We start from the raw sequence: 20433 nt of genomic DNA on the forward strand, positions 1-20433 counted from the left end.
AGAGCCACCGTGGCGCTATCGTGCGACAGAGATACTGTGCTATTGCCGTCTCATCATCGTCTGTCACTCTCGCTCTCTCTCTCTCTCCTCTCGCTCTCTCTCCTCTCGCTCTCTCTCCTCTCGCTCTCTCTCCCCTCTCGCTCTCTCTCTCTCTCTCTCTCTCTCTCTCTCTCTCTCCTCTCGCTCTCTCTCCTCTCTCTCTCTCTCTACCTCCCTCTCTCTCTGTCTAGAGGGGCGCCTGCGAGGAAGGCACTTTGGAGGCACTCGTGTCGCGCGTGACCCTGGCATTGCCTACCCGCCAGGCGCTCCATTACCATTACCACTAAGGGCTAGACCACATCGGACGGGGCGGTGCGGCCCAAAAACGGGCCGGTCCAAGATGAGGCGATTGTTGTTGTCACTCCTCGCCGCGAAAAGCGAATTTCCCAATCGGCCCGGCACTGTGAAAAAGTCCTGGGGGAATCTGCTTTGCAACGACGAGGGAAAGGAAGACGGGGCGTTGCAATTCGCATTGCGAGGGAATGCTTTGTATTGCGAAGACTTTTTTACTTCGGAATTAGAATTGATTCTCCGCAGATTTCTCGTCCTTTTTATGTCATTGTGGGAAGAGTCTGGTCTTTGAATTTTGTTCTTTTGATTATGGAACTGATCATTTTGAAGTTAATTAATGTGCCTTTGTTACGTTGGATTTTGCGTGTTGACCGTTGCAAGTTTTGCTGTGTTGCCCCACATTTAATCTACGCCGTTGTTTTTCTTTTTCTTTTGTTGTTGTAATTTTTTTTACAGCGTTTGACACTTTGAAACGAAGGAAATGCCATGGAAGCACGACGCAGGACGTTCCTCCTCGTTTCCGAGAGTCGTCCTCGTCGCTCTGCCTCTCTCGCACCGATCCGTGACGCCCCGTGAGTGCGGGAGAGGCAGAGCGAGACTCTCCGTCTTGGTGTGCCGGACACGGGTCGCGACGGTCGCGACGGAGGGCGGCGAGCAGAGACGCTCCTCCAGCACCACGGACAAAGAGGCACATCGTTCGACTGAGCCGTCCGACTGTGAAATTCGCCCCGACGCACTTCCATTCTCTCGCCGTTTTAAAAAGAATCCCCTTTGTTTGGTCACACAATGACCTCGCGGTGGCCTCGCCGTTTGGTGGACCACCTTTGGTCGGCCCGCCTCGCGTGCGGCCCCAACAACAACAACAACAACTAGGCCAATTCGCGGAAGAAAAGTGTTTTGTTGTCGTCCCGTCTCTTTGGACAGCGATGTGAACACGGCACTCCCTGGCGAGAGATGTGCAGATATCGATACCACTCATCGATCAAGGCCGGGGAGGCCCCCCCCCCTCTCTCTCTCTCTCTCTCTCTCTCCTCTCTCTCTCTCTCTCTCTCTCTCTCTCTCTCTCTCTCTCTCTCTCTCTGACGGGCGCGCTGTTCCCTGCTCAAGCCGAATGGGACGTATCGTGTTGCGATCCCGCAGGTAACCGACCGACTTGGGAGGAGGAAGGCAAGGCGGCTCTGTCTCGCACTATCGAAAAAGGGTCCTGCTTCTAGTAGGGCGGGTAACCCCGACCACGCTCGCAGGCAGCAGGCTCTTTTCCTCGTTAATGTGCGAAGAGCATCCGCGGATGCTGGTCTGCAACAGCCATGAGTCCATTCGCCTGTATAGGATTGCCAATTTGCTGTCCTCCGGGGCCTTTGCACAGTAAAAACTCTACGAAGAGCTGCTTTGTAATACGAAGAAAATGAAGGCACTGTAAAATCTACGAAGAAATCCTTCGTATTACGAAGCAAACTCCTTCGTAATACGAAGCATTTCTTCATAATACGAAGCGATTCTACAATGCCTTCATTTTCTTTGTAGTTATGAAGCAAAAGCTTCGTAGGCTTTTAAGAGTGTGTCGGTCAACGCCTTAAACTTCGCGCGCATTAAAGTTTTTGGTGAGAGCTGTATCTTTATAAAAAACAAATGGCGTTTCTCTGGGTTGCATAAATGCTCAAGGTTCTTGGACGCAATTTTCCGATTCGAGACATTTTTGTTGATACGTGTCAGTGACACATGTTCCTTTTCCTCCTGGTTGGGATTCCAGTCAAGTGGAATTCCTCGCACCTCCCAGGACACTTTCTCGATCTCCCCGTTCCGCTCTCTCTCTCTCTCTCTCTCTCTCTCTCTCTCTCTCTCTCTCTCTCTCTCTCTCTCTCTCTCTCTCTCTTTCTCACTCTCTCTCTCTCTCTCTCTCTCTCTCTCTCTTTTTCTCTCTGCTGCTCCACATTACCGGACCGCTGACCTTTTTCCGTGTCATCGTCCATTTGCCATTCAAAAGCGGAAGTCTGGCCTCGTCGTCGTTCCCCTTCAAAATCCGGCAAGTTTCTCGCTGACGAGCGGACAGACAGTCAGACAGTCAGACAGTCAGACAGTCAGTCAGACAGACAGACAGTCAGACAGTCAGACAGTCAGTCAGACAGTCAGACAGTCAGACAGTCAGACAGACAGACAGACGGACGGACGGACGGTCGGACTTTGACACCCGCGCTTCCTCGCTGTGAGGGCGCGCTGGACGTAATTCTGTCTTTGTAGCGAGGCAGGGCGGCAGCGAGGACTCGGGACAAAAAGAAAGTCGCGGATTCGCCGAGAGGAGGTACTATGGAAAACGCTGCTTCTTCCCATTGTGCGCGACCCTTCGGGATTGTCCTCGGGTTTGTAGAGTACAACACTGAGGTGCCGAGGCGGCAGTAGGAGGAAGCAGCGGATCCAGTAACCTCCGGGAACCAAACAACAATTTTGTGCCCCGATAAACGCAGTGTGTCCGGCAAGAGAAAGATAGGCCCTTTCTTTGGAGGCACAAAGTAGCCCTGTAGTTTCCCCAGCCCAGGGTGCTTGTTTATCAGATCAAAACAAGACAGTCTAAGGTGTAAGCTAGCTTTTTACTCTCGAGTCCAAAAACCAAGCGCGTTTCCTTATTTTTAGCGGATGATACCTTTACGTACTTCAAAACATACCTAGAACAGCACAAGACACTCAAGGTGTCAGCTACCTTTTTTGTATTTCCAGTGCTGCCAAAATTTTCCACCGGGTTTTGATGAGACTTTTTTTTGTGTTGGCAGTTGGCAATACCGGCGCCCTCGGTGACGGGACGCTCTTCGGCGGCGCCAACCAATCGTCCATGCAGAGCGCCAAGCTGATCCTCATGGACCCCGCCGCCGAAGCCACCACCGTCACGGACAGGACGGACACCACGGCCCTGCAGCCCAGCACCAAGAAGGACAAGGACGACACCATCATGATCCAGTACAGGCGGTGAGTCGGCACAGTGAAGACCGGTGGAGGCGGCCGAAAATTCTAGACGCTTTGAGATCCAGAGTCTCTAAACAGGACTCGAACCGAGCGTGTGACCCCACCAATGGGTTGCTCGTTCGAAGAGCAATCCATTGGTGGGGTTCCCTTGGCGTTTCCAAAACTTTTTGTTCTCAGTGTCGCTTCCGTCTTTGACGCCACGACAACTTGTTTCGGCAGGTTTCAGAGGCCGCAGCGCCGAGACCTGCCCATCGGACTGGGCGGCGGCGACGCCGAGTACACGTCGCCGGCCTGCGAGCAGTTCAACCACGACGAAGTGATGGCGGGCGACCGGCGCGCCATCGTCTTCAAGTCGCCCAACTACCCCAACAACTACCCCAACAACACGGACTGCGTGCGCCGCCTGACGGGTGAGTGAGCAAGTTAACGGTCAGCTTAACTCGAATCGCGGCGTCTCTCTCGCACTCGCGGGGCGTCCCGTGGCGTCCCGTGGGTTTGCGAGAGAGACGGAGCGACAGCCTGTGGGTGAGCAGCGCGTGCCGCACGTGGCGCCCGCCGCACTGCCAGGCCGGCTGGGCTGCCCGGCTTACGGAACATGTCATCAATCTGGGAAAGTCTTGACGCTCTTGACGCGGCCAGACGTCGCCGCCAAGCCGCCCCCAGCCCGCCAGCTGCTGGGCCGGAGCACAGTGGGCCGGAAGACCGGTGGAGGCGTCCAAAACTTGGACGCGTTTTGAGCTCCATGGTCGCTGAATGGGACTCGAACCGAACGTGTGATCCCACCAATGGATTCCTCGTTCGGAAAGCAATCAGTTGGTGGGGTCACACGTTTGGATCGAGTTCCATTTAGCCACTCGGGAGCTTCAAAACGCGCCTAGAGGTTTGGCCAAGGGTTTGGCCGCTTGCACCGGCGAGCTGTGCGAAGGCCGCCTCTTCTGTCTGTCTGTCGGCGTGTGTCTGTCTGTCTGTCTGTCCGTCTGTCTGTCCGTCTGTCCCCCGCGTGCTGCGGACAAGCAGCAGACACCGCGAGACATGTGGCCCCCCACCTTGGTTCCGCCCTGCATATGCCTACCGCAGGTCCCGCCCCTCACCATAGAGTCTGAGTCGGTGCCACCCATCCCTATTACACCCCTTCTCTCTCGCTCACGCTTATAATCCTCCTACCCCCTCTTCTTTATGCTCCTCTCCCCCGTCGGCTCCCCTACTTCTCACGTCCCTTTCCCTAAACCTTTCCTTTCAAGTTTTCTTCCCCCGTTCCTTCTCTTTTCCGCCCACCTTTTTTCCTCCCCTTTCTCAATACGTCTTTCGCCCCCTCCCCACCCATTTTCCACCCCTCTCCCCATCCCCTCTCTCACTTTGCCCCCCCCCTTTTCCCCCCGCACTAAACCATTAAAAGTGCGCTGTTTACCGGATAATGTGCTGTTAAAGGGCCAATAAGCCTGTGGCTGTGGTGGGCGCGCAGCAGGCCCGAGTCGCCCGAGTGGCGTGAATGACACTGCTGCTGCTGTTGGTGTGAGGCCAGGAGGGGGGAGGGGAAAGATGCTTATTAGCAGATACTCCGCGGCTATCGGCTGGAATCGAGGCTATATGCACGACGCCAAACTGGCGAAACTGTGATTCGGCGCGACGGTGCTTCGGGCTGCAGGAGAGAGGGGGGGAGCGAACCCCTCTGAAATGGAGAAGTCGCACCTGATACCCGCGATGCAGGGGTGTCGGTGGGTGCTGGTTGGATGGGGCAGCGCCGCCGTTTTCGACCGGGTTCTTTCACACACTCTGGAACTCGCTCTGGAATTTGGATGAGTACTCGACCGTGCCGTGCCACGCCGTGCCGCACTGTGGGCCAGAAGACCGGCGCAGGCGGCCAAAACTCGGGACGCGTTTCGAGCTCCAGAGTCGCCAAATGGGACTCGAACCGAACGCGTGACCCCACCAATGGGTTGCTAGTTGGGAGACTAATCCATTGGTGGGGTCACACGTTCGGTTCGAGTCCCATTTAGCGACTCTGGAGCTGCGTCTAGAGTTTCGGCCGCCCCCGCCGGTCTTCTGGCCCACTGTGTGCCGTGCAGCGCCGCGGTGGCGGCCAAGGCGCTAATGCCGATGGCGGCTCGCGATATCGCGAATGAATGCGGCAGATGGACGGATAGCGAGGGATTGAAAGGGGCGGGCAAATTGGGTGAGTCTCTCTCGCACGCGCGGACCGTCTCGCCGTGGGTGCGAGAGAGACAGAGAGCCAAAGACGGCGCCGGATTCCAGGGACTGATTCGAGGAGCGCGCGGCGCGGCCAGGGCGTCGAGACGAACCCCGACGGCATTCCCCAAGTGATCAACAAGTGAACGTCTGTTTTAGTTGCATGGCCAGGATTGGTACGGCGGAGTTAGTTACACCGGATTCGAGCAGATGCATTGGAACCGGTCGACGGTTATCGGCAGGGCGCCGCGAGGAAGCGCTGTAGTGCGACCCGCTCCTCAACGCCCTGGAGTCCTGGAGACCCTATTGCCCCGCCTCGGGGAGGCTTTGACCGCAGCTAGCTTGGGACCAATGACCTCACAATGTTGGTCAAAAAGTAATTGAATCTCCGAAAGTATGATTGTGATCATGTCGGATTATGTTGCTCATACCACTGATCCCCAACTAGGCGTACGCTGATTAACTCAAGTGGGTCACCCCTTGCCTTCGATACTTTCAAACCATCTGAAAAAAAAAACACTCGAATTTTGTTGGTGTGACTGTGTTTGCGACAGTGAGCGACAATCATCGTGGAGCGGGAGGCGTCCCTGGCGGTACCCGTTTCGAGAGCTCGCTTCGAGAGCTCGCTCTTTATTTGTTCGTCGCACGACTTCCGTCGTCGTGTCTCGGCCGTGACAGTCTTACCTGTTCTCCGAGTATCTCCTTAGATCTTTACGGGGCGGCAGACTGGTCTCTCCGCGCCGTTTTACCTGGAATTTAGAGCGCACACTGTCGGCTTTTCACCCCCTCCTCCTTCTCACACACACACACTGTAGACACGCTCAGGCGAGCATGTTTACTTGTTTCCCCCCTATCTTCCCTTTCCCTCTGCGAATTGAGATGCAAACGCCTAAGCATCTCGAAGTCACACTGCGCCGATACGCCCCCCCCTCCCCCTTTTCTCTCTCTCTCTTTCTCCGGCTCGGCCAGATAGGCATCTGAGTCACTGGTGGAACGCTCTCCTCCGTCACCTGCCCACCTGGGGGCGGCAGGCTTGGCCTGTTAGGGGGGAGGCGCCCATTCAATGCTCGCGGCTCTTTTTAACGCTGTGCCACCCCTCTCCCTCCCCCTCCCTCCCTCCCCGCCCCTCCCTCTGGCCCACAATCTTTTCTCTCTGTCCTGCTCGGAGCCTCTTTCATTCCATTATCCCCGGTATGGTTTATTGTGGCCGACACTGTAAGTGCCCGCTTCGCCACCACCACTTTGCAGAGCGCGCCACCGCGGCCCCGAGAGAGAGAGAGAGAGAGAGAGAGAGAGAGAGAGAGAGAGAGAGAGAGAGAGAGAGAGAGAGAGAGAGAGAAGGGGGAAGGTGAGACCGCTCAGTTAATTGAGGCTTATCCCCCCGGTCAAGAAAGCCCCACTGCGTCGGTTGAATAATACCTGCCTCTGCTTACCCCAACTCCAGCAATGCCCCCCCCCCTTCCCCCCGTTTCCAGTGCGACGTACACCCGCTTAATTAGACGCGCCACGCGCATGCGCGCCCCCTGTTAAAAAAATTTAAAAAACAGGTTAAATGTCATTTTTGACATCACGTGACGGAGCTCGAAATGAGATCAACAGAATCTGGCTTTATGGTCCACCGTTAGCTGCATTCCCTTCCTTTTGCAGTGCACGAAAATAAATGACTGCTTGAACAAAAACAAAGTAACCTTTTTTTTCATAAATTTCTTTTGTCCAATTTTTTTTAGTTGCATAAAAAAAGTATTTTGGGTCAAGATTTTTTTTAATAAAAACCTAGAAATCAAAAAAATTCAGAAACCATGTTTTTGGGTGTTGGAAACATTTACAAGAGAGCGTGTCGTGCTCGGTGTCGTCTGTGTGTGCCGACGAGGCGGCGCGACGACGAAGCGATCTTTGAAAGTGGCGCGGCTGACCTTCGGACCTTCCGGACCTTCGGCTCCCTTCTTTCGCCGCGCGGCCTCCCGATTTGCTTCGCCAATCCAATTATGTCAGCGATTAAGGAGCGAGTCTCTCTCCGCCTCGCTCCTTCCAAAAGGGAAAGGGGAGGGGGGAGAAAGACAGAGAGAGAGAGCGCGAAAGAAATAAAAATGAGACGGAAAATTGATAGGGCTACCGCACGAATCGCTGAGCTAGGAGCTAACAAGGGTACGGAATGGAAAAGGCGGCGCTATGAGATGAGTGGCGGCACTTTGAGTGTGAGCGTGTGTGTGTGTGTGTGTGTTGGCTCGCGCGTGTGTGTGTGCTTTTGCTCTCGAGGTCCGCCGGAGATAAAACCGAAGAGAGCCAAAATCCAAAGTCGGGAACAATGTTGTTGTATCGATGATTTGGGGAGTGGTGTCGGTATGGAAAATTGATCGTCTGTAATTGTGGGTGGGTTTGGCCTTGCGCACGCTTTAAACCTTCCGATGTATTTTAAGCATACATTGTACAAACTTATTTGTTTTGTTATATACGAAGAAATAGTTCGCTTATGTATCGTCAAAACACTTTGTTAAAACAAGCTGCTTCTCTTTGTAAGGCCTAAAATAGTTTGTAAGGTTTCCTCAGAGCGGAATGTGCGACAGAGTCCCAGAATCTCGGGACTCCCAGCGCCGTGTTCTCGCCCGCCGAGTGGACTGGACTGCAGGCCCCGCGCTCCCATCCCGCCTCTCGCCAGAGTTTCCTCCTCAAATTGATATAAAAATATCTCGGGGATCAGGAGGAGAAAATTGGAAAGAATTATGGAATCGAGAAAGTCGTCAAACGGACAAATCCTGCAATCTACTGCGCTGCTCGGGCCGAGGCTCGGGCGCTGGCTGGGAAGCGCCTCAGCGCCCCCCGCGGGCCCGGGGCTCAGCCCGGAACTCTTTCCAGTGGCGCCAACACCCAGGCGCCAATCTCAGCCAAGTTTGCTGGCTTTCCCCGCCATTTCCTTTTTACTTTGAAGAATTTAAGGTTGGCCACACTGTCATAAACCTCATGAAATCGTTTTCGACTCATGTAAAGGTGCACTCTGAATTCGTAACCCATTCGCTCAGTGTCCACTGGACGGACCTAGAGGTGGCTCTGGGCCAGCCTGCCGATGGTCGTTGGCTTTTTTTTCTCGATCAAGTCCCAGTGGAGACTTGTCGATCGCTCGACGCAACCGCGAGCCTGGCCTTGACTCGATGACTTCCGCCCTTAGGGAGCATCGTTATCGATTTCTCTTTAATGCTCATGGTCGAACAGCACGGCCACTCTGGGTGTCGTCTCGGACGCGCCCTTCCCACAGTGGGCCAGAAGACCGGTGGAGGCGGTCAAAATCCCGGACGCGTTTTGAGCTCCAGAGTCGCTAAATTGGACTCGAGCCGAACGTGTGACCCCACCAATGGATTGCTCGTTCGGAGAGCAAACCATTGGTGGAGTCACAAGTTCGGTTCGAGTCCCATTAAGCGACTCTGTTGCTCAAAACACGTCCGGGATTTCGGCCGCCCCCACCGATCTTCTGGCCCACTGTGCACGCGCAGAACTGTCTCTGCCGCACCGCCGGGGCGCGCCGGGGCGTCCCCAGTGGGTGCGAGCGAGGCAGAGCGACGGAGATGGCTGTTCGGAGGCGCTCCGCAGAAGGGCAGCGCAATGCCGCAGCGGCTGGGCTGGGCCCGTCGATGGTCGGGTCGGCCGGCGGACGCGCGGCGGACGCGAGCCGACTGCCCTTTCCGCCCAGAAACTTTTCATACTTGCTTCCGGCGGTCAGCGGAGATTGCCCGCCGAGCCGAGCCGAGCCGAGCCGAGCCGAGCCGAGCCGAGCCGAGCCGAGCAAAGCACAGCGCCGCCGCCACCGACTAACTGGCAACTTTTCAGGTCCACCGCGGCGGAGTGCAGGGAACGGCTGCTAGGATTATGGGGGATTCGAAGGCGAGGTGAAGACGGCAAAGGGGGGAGGGGGGAGAAAGGGGGGGAGGGGGGAGGGGGGACTTGGCGACTGGAGCTCGTTGTTTACTGGGCAGAGGCAGAGCAGGGACTGGAGGCTTGCTGAAGTGTGAATTTCAAGAAAAGCGCCTTCGTGACACGACACTGCTGTGGCCGCCCGCTCCTTCACCACAAACACAGCGACGACAACAAGAGCAGCGCCTTGCTTTTCTTGTTGTTGTTTTTTGCGGCGGCATTAGCGTCAGCCATTACGAAGGGACACTGTGACGCGCGTCGTCGTGTGCATTAGGCCCAGCTGCCCCCGCAAGGGGCCCCACAGTGGGCCAGAAGACCAGTGGAGCCGGCCGAAACTCGAGATGCATTTTGAGCTCCAGCGTGGCTAAACGGGACTCGAACCGAACGTGTGTCCCCACCAATGGATTCCTCGTGCGCTGAGCAAGCCATCGGTGGGGTCACACGATCCGTTCGAGTCCCACTCCGCGATTCTGGAGCTCAAAACGCGTCTCGAATTTCGGCCGCCTGCGTCCGTCTCGTGGCCCACTGTGGGGCCCACTGTGCCCCGAGGGAGCCGTCCTTAATAAGACGGCCTAATTAGTGGCAACAATTACGGCCCGCCTTCTTTTGGGCTCTTTTTGCCGCCCTGCATAATGGATGAGGCGTGGACCGCCTCGCCGGCCCCACCGGCCTCGCCACCGCCGGCCAGGTGCCCCTCTTGAGGTGGACCAGGTGCACGCCAGTGCACGCCTCGGGCCTCTGTCTGTGTGTGTGTGTGTGTGTGTGTGAGAGAGAGAGAGAGAGAGAGAGCGCGTGTGTGTGTGTGTGTTCGTTCGTGTCGACCGTATGTGAAACAACGCCCGCGGCAGTCGAACGGGTTGCCTATAACAGCGCCCCTGGCCCTTGCCTGGCCCCGGTGCCGTGCTCCGCCGTGCTGCCTTGCCGCCGTGCGAGAGGTGCTACAGCTCCGTTTACGGCCGCAGGGCGCTGAGGCACCTGCGGCAGGTTTCCCGATACCAAAGGGTCTGGGGAGAAACCAGTCCCAGTCGGTCCCAAATGAATTTTCCTCTTTTCTGTTTTTTTTCTTTTTCAGAAATTTCTTCTTGCCGCAAGGCAACTGCGTGTGCACTCCTAAACAACCACATCAAAAATGGAACAAAATTTTACAGTGCACGTCCTGAGTGTTTACAAAGGGGGTCGTGCTGCTCTAGGCGGCATGTGTACTTCCAGTGTGGTAACTGCGAGAGCTTCCGCCGGCTTCCGCGGCGTCTGAGCTGCTGGCGGTGCGAGCGGCCAGAGCGGCGGCCAGCACTGCGGAGCCATTCCGAGACGCCGTCGCTCTGTCTCTCTCGCTCCTGTCCGTGACGCCCCGTGAGTGCGAGAGAGACAGAGCGACGACTCTCTGTGCTGCGAGGGTGCGTCCGGAGTGTATCCCACCTCCCACATCCATGCCGCGGCATGCCGTTACCAGCGAGGACCCCTCACGCCGTCCTTCTCCGGGCTCCCATTGGTTGCCCGGGCCGCTTTATACTGGTTGTCATTTTCCTCCCGGGAGCCACATTCTTCCTTGCTTCGACTCGGTCGGACGGCCTCGCCCCTCCACTGCAAGTGCCGCCAACTTTTGGTCGACTTCCGCCGTCGGCCTGTACTTCCGGTCGAACGTGGCGCCAAATTAGGCTTGTTTGAAAAGGGAGGCGGGGAAAAAATGAACTCGGAACATGTCGCGTCGCACACTGGGCCAGGAGACCGGCGCAGGCGGCCAAAAAAAAACTCGAGACGAGTTTTGAGCTCCAGCGTCGCTTAGTGGGACTCCATGAGGAATCCATTCACACGTTCGTTCGTTCGGTTCGAGCGTTCGAGCGGCTTGAGGTGCGGATCAAAACGCTGGCATTCGATATTAGAACTAAACTTTGTTTTAATGCGTCGTTAGTAGTCACAAATCAAATTTAAATTCTGAGTAAAAAAAAATGAAACTTGCACAAAAGTCGCACTAAGATATTTACTACATGAGCAACACCACCAAAAAATCATTCTTGCTTCGCGTGTGCGCTGTCCCGGAACCGCTTTACTCCCTCCACCTATTTTTTTTATCTCTTTCCTTTTTTTTCTTAATAACTGGTTGATATTGTGCTGCGCAACAGTAAGCAAAAGCGAAAAAAAAGGGGGGAAATTAGCTTAAGACCCCTTTTCCATCCGGGTATTTCATTCTGCTCCAATTACTAGTTTTATGGTGTGGTGCCTGATGTAATAGCCGCGCCACATTTTTTTTCTCTTCTCCAGTCCCCTTTCTCCTTCTATTAAACGCCCCCACGCTCATGCGTGCCTCGTTTTATTCTATTTTATTGTCCTATCCCTTTTATTTATCCCCTTCTCTCTCTCTCTCTCTCTCTCTCTCTCTCTCTCTCTCTCTCTCTCTCTCTCTCTCTCTCTCTCTCTACATATATATATTCGGTGACCGGCCTCGACGCGCGGGCCGCTTTTCCAGAGCGATTCATTCCAGACAAGTGAGGGTGTGAAATTAAAATATGCGGTGTTGTGGCGGTGGTGAGAGCAGCTGGACAATGGTCGCGTGAACCCCCCTCCCCCTCCCCCCTCTCCTTCCCCCTCCTCCTCGTGACGCCGTTTTAAAGAGGCGTGCCGGCTGATATGCGCTCGCACCGTGCAGCCCCCGACGCCAGCGAGACGTGCCGCACCGCGTGGCGTGGGGCTCAGCGCAGGCCAAGCGGACCAGACATGGTGGAAGGCTGCCTCCCCCCCTCTCCCCCCCCCCCCTGCACACACAAAGACACGGTCCGAGCACATGCACTGCACACCAACACCCTCCCTTTACTCTATTGAAAGCAAACCGGCACCTTTGAGTCACTAGTTACCCTGTGAGTCGCGCAGTCCGTACCGTGTGTGTGTAGTAAAATAAAAGGCATATTTTCGAAAATCAGTGCCCTGCACTAGCTGTGACCGTATCACCACTGCAAAAATGCTATTTGCCTGTGAGGACTGACACGGTGCTTGTACTTCACCACGAACTTTTTCGTACGATAAGATTATGGAGTGCACCCCCTCCCCTCCCCCCTTTCTGCAGCACGGCCCACAAAGCAGGACGCGTTTTCAACCCGTATGCTGGTGCAGAAGGCCCAGAGGGCGGGAATTTCGGAAGCAATATCTCACCAAGTGTAGCGTCCGCCAGCCCTTGGGCCAGCCCTTGGGCCAGCCCTTGGGCCAGCCCTTGGGCCAGCCCTTGGGCCAGCCCTTGGGCCAGCCCTTGGGCCAGCCCTTGGGCCAGCCCTTGGGCCAGCCCTTGGGCCAGCCTTCCCCCACCCTGTTTTTCCTGATCTGTTCTCATAACAGCAGCGCTCCACGCCACGCCGCCGCGCGTCCGAAAGAAAGGCCTGGAGGGGGAGGCCGGCAGGCCCAGGCCAGGCCCAGCCAGTACACTCTGCAAGCTGTCTCTCTCGCACGCGCGGGCCGCGTCCCTTTCAGGTGCGAGGGAGACAGAGCCACAAAAACGACTCTCGGAACCAGTCTGCGGGGCCCGGCCCCTCGCGTGGCCCCTGGCTCCGGGCCGGCGCCCCTTCGCCCACGCCACTGTGGGGCCGTGGGGGCTGCGGGGGCGTCCCGAGAGACCGAGGTTGGCGGCCTCCCCCAGACAACCCCCTTCTCTTCATGTACGCTGTATGCAGCTCTGCACGCCGACAGGCAGACAGGCCGACTCCCCCAAGGACCGCGTGTTCCACGCGGCCTCTCACCTCGGACATCATCGTCGCTCTCTCCAGGCATCTCTCTCTCTCTCTCTCTCTCTCTCTCTCTCTCTCTCTCTCTCTCTCTCTCTCTCTCTCTCTCCCTCTCTCTCTCTCTCCCTTTTTTCGCTCCCCTCTGCCAGCCTCGCCGGCCCCACGCAGCAGCTCTCTTTTTATTAAATTTAGGGAGGTCCCCCCATCTGCTTGCCACGCGCCGAGTCGGCCGAACCGAATCTCATCTGCGACAGTGTGTCTGCAGGGCGGCATGGCGGTGCCATGGCGCGGACACGCGTCCCACAGTGGGCCAGAAGACCGGCGGAGGCGGCCAAAACTCCAGACGCGTTTTGAGCTCCAGAGTCGGTAAACAGGCCTCCAACCGAACGTGTGGCCCCACCAATGGATTCCTCGTTAGGAGAGCAATCCCATTGGTGGGGTCACACATTCGGTTCGAGTCCCATTCAGCGACCCTGTCTTCGCGTGCTTTGGTTCGACACTGCCGTGTTACGGCCTGTAGAGGTCAAGTTCAGGTCTCCGCGGCGGTCGGGGCGCCTGCGAGGTAGGCACTTCGCGAACACCGCTGCTTGGCGGGCCGGCCTACCCGCTGCACGGCAGGCTGACGCTGACGACGATGCTTCTCTCTCTCTCTTTCTCTCTCTCTCCTTCTCTCTCTCTCTCTCTCCCTTTCTCTCTCCCCCTCTCTCTCTCCCTCAACTTTGCCCCGCCCTGTCTCTGGCCCAGTAGGTCACACTCCGCTGACAGTAATGACGATGTGAAAATCGAATAACAGCCTCGGCCCGCCCCGTCATCGTCGCCACGTTCCTCCTCCTCGTCCTCCTCGTCGTCGTCGTCCTTGTCTTCGTCTCGCGCCGAATTACCAAACTTTCGTCGCCGGGCTCGCCGGCCGTGCACGTGGCCCCTCCGCACAGTGGGCCAGAAGACCGGCGCAGGCGGCCGAAACTCAAGACGCGTTTTGAGCTCCAGGGTCGCTAAGTGGGACTCGAACCGAGCGTGTGACCCCACCAATGGACTGCTCTCGGAACGAGCAACCCATTGGTGGGGTCACACGTTCGGTTCGAGTCCCATTATGCGACTCTGGAGCTCAAAACGCGTCTAGAAATTCTGCCACCTCCACCGGCCTTCTGTCCCACTCTCTGCCGGTGGCGCGCTCCTCCAGTGGCGCGGCACTGTCTGCCCCTCTCGTTCCTTTCCGGGTATCCCTGCGAGCGGGAGAGAGACAGAGAGACCTCGGTCCGCCGGCTGGGCGCGCCGGCTGCAGAGCGACTCAGCGCAAGTGCGAATGAGGCGTGTCCGTCTGCTGGCCGATTCAACAGTGTTGTCTCTCTCGCCCCTGGACGAGAAGCCCCGTACAGAGAGAGAGAGACAGAGAGAGACAGAGAGAGCGCACTGTTGGGTCTGCCGAGTAGGGTGCGTGAGTCGGTCACTCGACTGTCTAATGTGTGGAACGGCGCGCTGCTTCCAAACCGGGGTCGCTCCGACCCTGTCGCACTCATGGGGTGCCCAAGGAGCGCGAGGGAGACAGAGCGACGAAACGCCGTCGAAAACGAGCTGCAGTCCTGCCGTAGCCCTGCCCGTCGAAGCGGAACGGAACGGCCGACCGGGAACCGCAGGGAACCGAGAGAGAGAGAGAGAGAGAGACAGACAGACAGACAGACAGACAGACAGACAGACAGACAGACAGACAGACAGACAGAAGTGGCCTCTTGTTTCTCTGTACGAGGTGTAAAGCCACTCCTTGTTTTCACCTGTTCCCTCGCGAACCAGTGCAAATTCCCCAACGCAGCCAAATGAAACACACCCTTTCGCTGATTCGCAGAGACTGGCGGACGGACAGGGTGGTTATTTCGTCCAAAATGAGAGAATGAGTGGGCTGGCCAGAAAGGCGCGGGGTTGGATGAAGCCGATGAAGTTACACGGCACGTTGTTTTGCTTCGCTTCCAGTCGATGGCGCGAGGGCGAGAGCCTCGGCGAGAGCAACATCCCGACTTGTTTTCGCGCGGTCGCTCCGTCTCTGTCCCTCTCGCGGCCCGCCCCGCAAGGCCGCGGGTGTGCGAGAGAGACAGCGCGGCGAGACGCCTTCTCGGAATGACTCGGCCATCGTCGGGGCGTCAAGTTCGGGCCGGCCCTCCGCCCGGCCTCGCGGCTGCTCGCTTCGCCATTGGTTTAGGGCCCCGGGGATTCAAATCAAGTTGGGCCACTTGTTCGCCACGCCTTCCGCTTCGGGCTCCGCTTCAGTATCCACCTCCATCCCCGCTTCGATCCCCGCTTCAATCCCCGCTTCGATCCCGCCGCTTCAATCCCCGCTTCGATCCCCGCTTCAATCCCCGCTTCAATCCCCGCTTCAATCCCCGCTTCGATCCCCGCTTCAATCCCCGCTTCAATCCCCCCTTCAATCCCCGCTTCAATCCCTGCTTCGATCCCCGCTTCGATCCCCGCTTCAATCCCCGCTTCAATCCCCGCTTTAAACCCCCGCTTCAATCCCCGCTTATCCCCACAGCAGTCCCCGCTTCAATCCGCGCTTCAATCGCCACTGCAGTCCCTGCTTCAAGCCCCGCTTACCCCGCTGGCCCCTCCATCTCGAGAAATGCGGCGCCTCATAGAAGGCCTCGCCGAATCTGATGCGGGGCGCGACGGACGGACGCACTGGACTGTGTGAGGGTCGGGAAGAAGACCCTGCGACGCCCCGCGACGCCCCGCGGCGCCCTGCGAACCACCGACCTAGTTTTACTACCATCCCTCCACTTTCACTCCCTCCCTCCCCGGCCCCGCTCAAATCACACCCACTCCTACTGCCACTTCCCAGCTCCACTTCCTTTATTTTTTGCCACACTTCGCCTCGCGTTCCGCTGCACTTGCCGACACCGCTTCTGCGGCCTTCCCACTTCGTTCCCACTTCGTTCCCTCCCACTTCGTTCCCACTTCCCATTCGCACCTTCAATCTGTGTTACACTCTTACGTCCCCCCTCCCCATTCTCTCTCTCTCTCTCTCTCTCTCTCTCTCTCTCTCTCTCTCTCTCTCTCTCTCTCTCTCTCTCTCTCTCTCTCTCTCTCTCTGTCTCTCTCTCTTCGTCTCAGTCCAGCCGCCGGAAAGGCCGCGTGGCAGTCAAAACACAGAGCCCCGTTTCAATTTAGCTATTTAAATAAAATGGCGACGCGGATAAACATTTTGCTTGGCTGGCGTGGCGTGTGAGAGAGGGGGGGTAAAGTCTGCAGACTGATTCCGAGAGCCGTTTTCGTCGCTCTGTCTCTCTCGCCCTCATGGAGCGCCCCGTAAAGGTGCGAGGGAGACAGAGCGACGGCAGTGTCCAGGTTGAGTGGCAGCGCTGCCAGGAATGCTGCCCACCATTGTGGCCGACGGGCTTTATTAGTGAGTCGCTCCGTCTCTCTCCCTCGCGGAACGTACCGTGCGGGTGCGACAGAGAGAGAGAGCGACAGAACACTACGTACTGCTGGCGCACTCCCAACGGATGGATCATCGTATCCGAGGATGGTTTACTCTCCATCCGCCAAGAATCGGCGAGTCTCAACGACGGGGGAGGTCAGGTTTTGATAATGGAGATTTTCACCCTGAAGGTGGGTTCGTAAGATCGTCGCCGTCTAGAAAAAAGAGAGATTTTTTTGTTAAACATATTGTGGTTGAGAGCCTTTTGTTTTAGAGGATAAAACAGTTATTGGACCGTGCTGTGTATGTAGAGGTGTGAAGAATGGGTCGAGACGGACAAGCGAAAGTGAAAAAAAATCAGAGAGAGAGAGAGAGAGAGAGAGAGAGAGAGAGAAGAGGGTGGTGTCAGGGGATGCGTCTCTGATAAATGGCGCTCAACACCGACGACTTCGGGCGCAGCCTCTCTCTCTCTCTCTCTCTCTCTCTCTCTCTCTCTCTCTCTCTCTCTCTCTCTCTCTCTCTCTCTCTCTCTCCCCCTCTTGGCTGCCGTCCATGGAATATTTGTTTCATCCTCATCGTCATGGAGCGCCTCGAGAAGATGTTTGTGCGATCTGGGACTGGGCCAGGCCGGCCAGGCCAGGCCGTGGAGGGCCGTGCGGGCCGACTGCCCGGATCGCGCGGTCCCGGGTTCGAGTCGCGCCGCCGGGACCGGGATTGGTTTACCTGGGTAAACTACACGCCGTGCGGGGCCCCGGCCCGGCCACGCGCTGATTAAATAGGCAAAGTTCGATGGATAAAGTTTCATTGGGCCTTGACTCGCGTTGATTTATTTACCGTGTGCAAACTGTTTTGCAAATCTGACGCCTCGAGCGCCCATTTTTGCGTGTGTGTGCGGAAGCAGGCATTGAGCGTCAATTTGCCGGCGGGCCGTCATTCTTGGTGATGTTTTAGCGGTGTACTGTCGCTTGCTTACTCCGCTCTGGGAGTCGCGTCCGTCGTCTCCAGTGCGCGGTGTAAACCAGTGTTTGTGTCTAGCACAATGCGAACAGGAGGGTTTGGCAAACAGTGGCCTGCTGTTGGGCCGCGTGCTGGGGTGGCCTGGGGCGGCCTGGGGCGGGCCATAGAAGTCCGGCGCACTCTTAAAAGCCTACGAAGCATTTGCCTCATAACTACAAAGAAACTGAAGGCATTGTAGAATTGCTTCGTATTATCAAGAAATGCTTCGTATTACGAAGGATTTTGCTTCATAATACGAGGCATTTCTTCGTAGATTTTACAATGCCTTCATTTTCTTCGTATTTCGAAGCAATTCTTCGTAGAGTTTTTACTGTGCGGAAGTGGGCCCGCGGGCACGTTTTGAGCTCCAGAGTCGCAAAATGGGACTCGAACCGAACGTGTGACCATACCAGTGGATTCCTCGTGCGGAAAGCAATCCATTGGTGGGGTCACACGGTCGGTTTGAGTCCCATTTAGCGACTCTGAAGCGCAAAACGCGTCTAAAGTTTTGGCCACCTCCGCTGGTCCTCTGGCCCACTGTGCGAGGCGGGAGTGGAGTGGCCTGGAGTGGCAGCTTTGGAATCCGCGGAACGGGAATGCCGCTCGGCGCGCTTCGCACTTCGCACGGCGTGTGCAGCACACTGCTACGGCCTCGCCGAGGCCAGGCCTCCCAGGCCAGGCCTCTCAGCCCAGGCCGCCCAGCCCAGGCCGCCCAGGCCGCAGACCGGCTGACACAACTAAGCCAACACACGCACGCCCCAAAGTTGCGGCCAAAGCCTCGAACCGCAGCCTCGAAGCCTCGAAAGGACTCACCTGTCAGAACGGGACAAGTGCCCCACGGTCGAGGGGTGAATCACTCAGCGTCCTGGTGTGCATGTGAGTTCATTAGTACAGGTGAGTACACCTTCACAGTAAGAGCTCCTACGAAGAATCGCTTCGTAATACGAAGAAAATGAAGGCATTGTAGAATCTTCGAAGAAATGCTTCGTATTATGAATTCTACACGAGTACTCTAGTGGTTCACCCCTCGCCCACGGTTTGACATTATTTCCTACACAACGAAAATGGCTCCTGGTTTTGTTTTCTCAGGAACTTCTTAGAAATCTTCACATAGGCTACCAGGGAAAAGCAGCATCCGTTTTTGCCGTGTACCTACTTGGTACCTACATTCCTGGGGGCCACCAACGTAAAACACCAAAGCACAACAACATTTCGGTGTACATTCTCGCAATGGAGCCTTTATTGTTTATGGCGGACGTTTCTGTACACACTCCGCCCCTATTCAGGCTGAGCAAACGCAGGCCATTCGAAAGCAAAAACGCGTCGAGCTTTCCATTTGCAGAGCAGTAGTGCTGTTTGTTAACCTTTTGCACTGAATGTTTCACGTCCCCGGCGGGACGCCAACACACACACACACACACACACACACACACACACACACACACATGCGCGCGCGCTCAGACATATCTCTCTGGCATGCGGACGAGTATGGCACTGCGTTAGCCAACTAGCCATTCCTTGGATTGTTTCTGAGTCGACCCCCCCCCCCCTCTTTTCCCCTCTCCGCCTCACGTATGATTATCCAGGAGGAAAAGGGAAACCTGAGAGAAACATGCTTGGACTTGAAAACGCTCTCCTCCACCTCGAAAAATAATTATTATATCATCCTGGAGAGGAAAGTTGCATAAAACACACAGAAAAAATATTATACTGTTTTTTTAAATCACGGTTTGTTTTAAAGCGAGAAAATTGTTGAAGAAAGCATAGGCCTTTCCAGATATTCCTCGTCGTGGGTACGTGAAACTCTGTATGCGTGTTCGTGTGTGTGTGTGTGTGTGATAGGCGGGGAGAGAGTCGATAGAGGGGAGAGGGGAGGGGTGGTCCGATTGATTCATTAAATCTTTCCGCATCATCTGAATTGCTCAGGTGTTGCAGGACGCGGTGGGATTGCGAAGGGCCGGAGGGGGTGGAGAGAGGGAAAGAGAGAGAGAGAGAGAGAGAGAGAGAGAGAGAGAGAGAGAGAGAGAGAGAGAGAGAGGCGGCTGTGAGGGTGCCGCACGGAGACTGGGGCAGCCGGTACACTGCACAAATATACTGAAATGCGTCAAAAAATCACACTTTTTGACTTGTTTTTTAGAGTGCAGGTATTACAGTTACTCGCCCCCGTGGAATCGGCTAGGGAGAGTGCACGGTGTGGTGGTGTGTGCACCTTGTCCACCTCGTCCACCGCGGTCGCTGCGTTTGCCGCCCTTGCGGTCGCACCCACACGCACCGACCAGGGGGCTGGCCAATCCGTGCGCCTGCCTCCCCTCGCCAGACTACCCGACACGCCACTTACCCCCACAGACACTGTCGCTTCCGGCTACACTTGACTCGGCCGCGCGCCCAGCCAGAGTAGCTCCCAGTCGCCTTCGTGTCTCTCTCGCACCTGCTGGGGCGCCACATGGGCGGGAGAGAGACAGTGCGACGACACCGACTCTCGGAATGAAACCCTGGCTCTCCGATCCCTTGAACTCTGACCGAGCGTGCCCGCGTGCCATCAGGGCACCGCACTGTGAAAGATTGTACAGTCGCGAAACGGGACTCAAACTACTCGTGTGACCCCACCAATGGATTCCTCGTTCGGAGAGCAGTCCATTGGTGGGATCACACGTTCGGTTCGAGTCCAATTTAGCGACTCTGGAGCTCGAAACGCGTCTACTAGAGTTTCGGCCGCCTCCACCGGTCTTCTGGCCCACTGTGTTTGGCCCCTGGGCACACTGAGGCTTGCACTGAGGTGGGGTGAGTGATTGCCGGCAATCGGTGGCCAGCTCACGCCACTGTGAATTAGCGCTAACGACCGCAGCCCGTGTTGATGGCGGGGAAGAAGCACTGTCACCGGTCAGTGCCTCCCTCTCTCTCTTTCTCTCTCATATTTCTGTGCCACGCCTTTTTTTCTGGGTTTTTTCT

General features: G+C 56.5%; 1 protein-coding gene across 1 annotated transcript in view; it reads left to right on the forward strand.

The window, feature by feature from the left end:
- LOC117645776 overlaps positions 1-20433 on the forward strand; it is a 101753-nt gene that overhangs the window by 64707 nt on the left and 16613 nt on the right. Inside the window, exons 3-4 of the mRNA XM_034386181.1 lie at positions 3096-3288; positions 3505-3695. Coding sequence (XP_034242072.1) covers positions 3096-3288; positions 3505-3695 — 384 coding nt within the window. The remainder of the gene's footprint in view (positions 1-3095; positions 3289-3504; positions 3696-20433) is intronic.

This window comes from Thrips palmi, unplaced genomic scaffold, assembly GCF_012932325.1.
Source record: "Thrips palmi isolate BJ-2018 unplaced genomic scaffold, TpBJ-2018v1 HiC_scaffold_10, whole genome shotgun sequence".
NCBI lineage: Eukaryota > Metazoa > Arthropoda > Insecta > Thysanoptera > Thripidae > Thrips > Thrips palmi.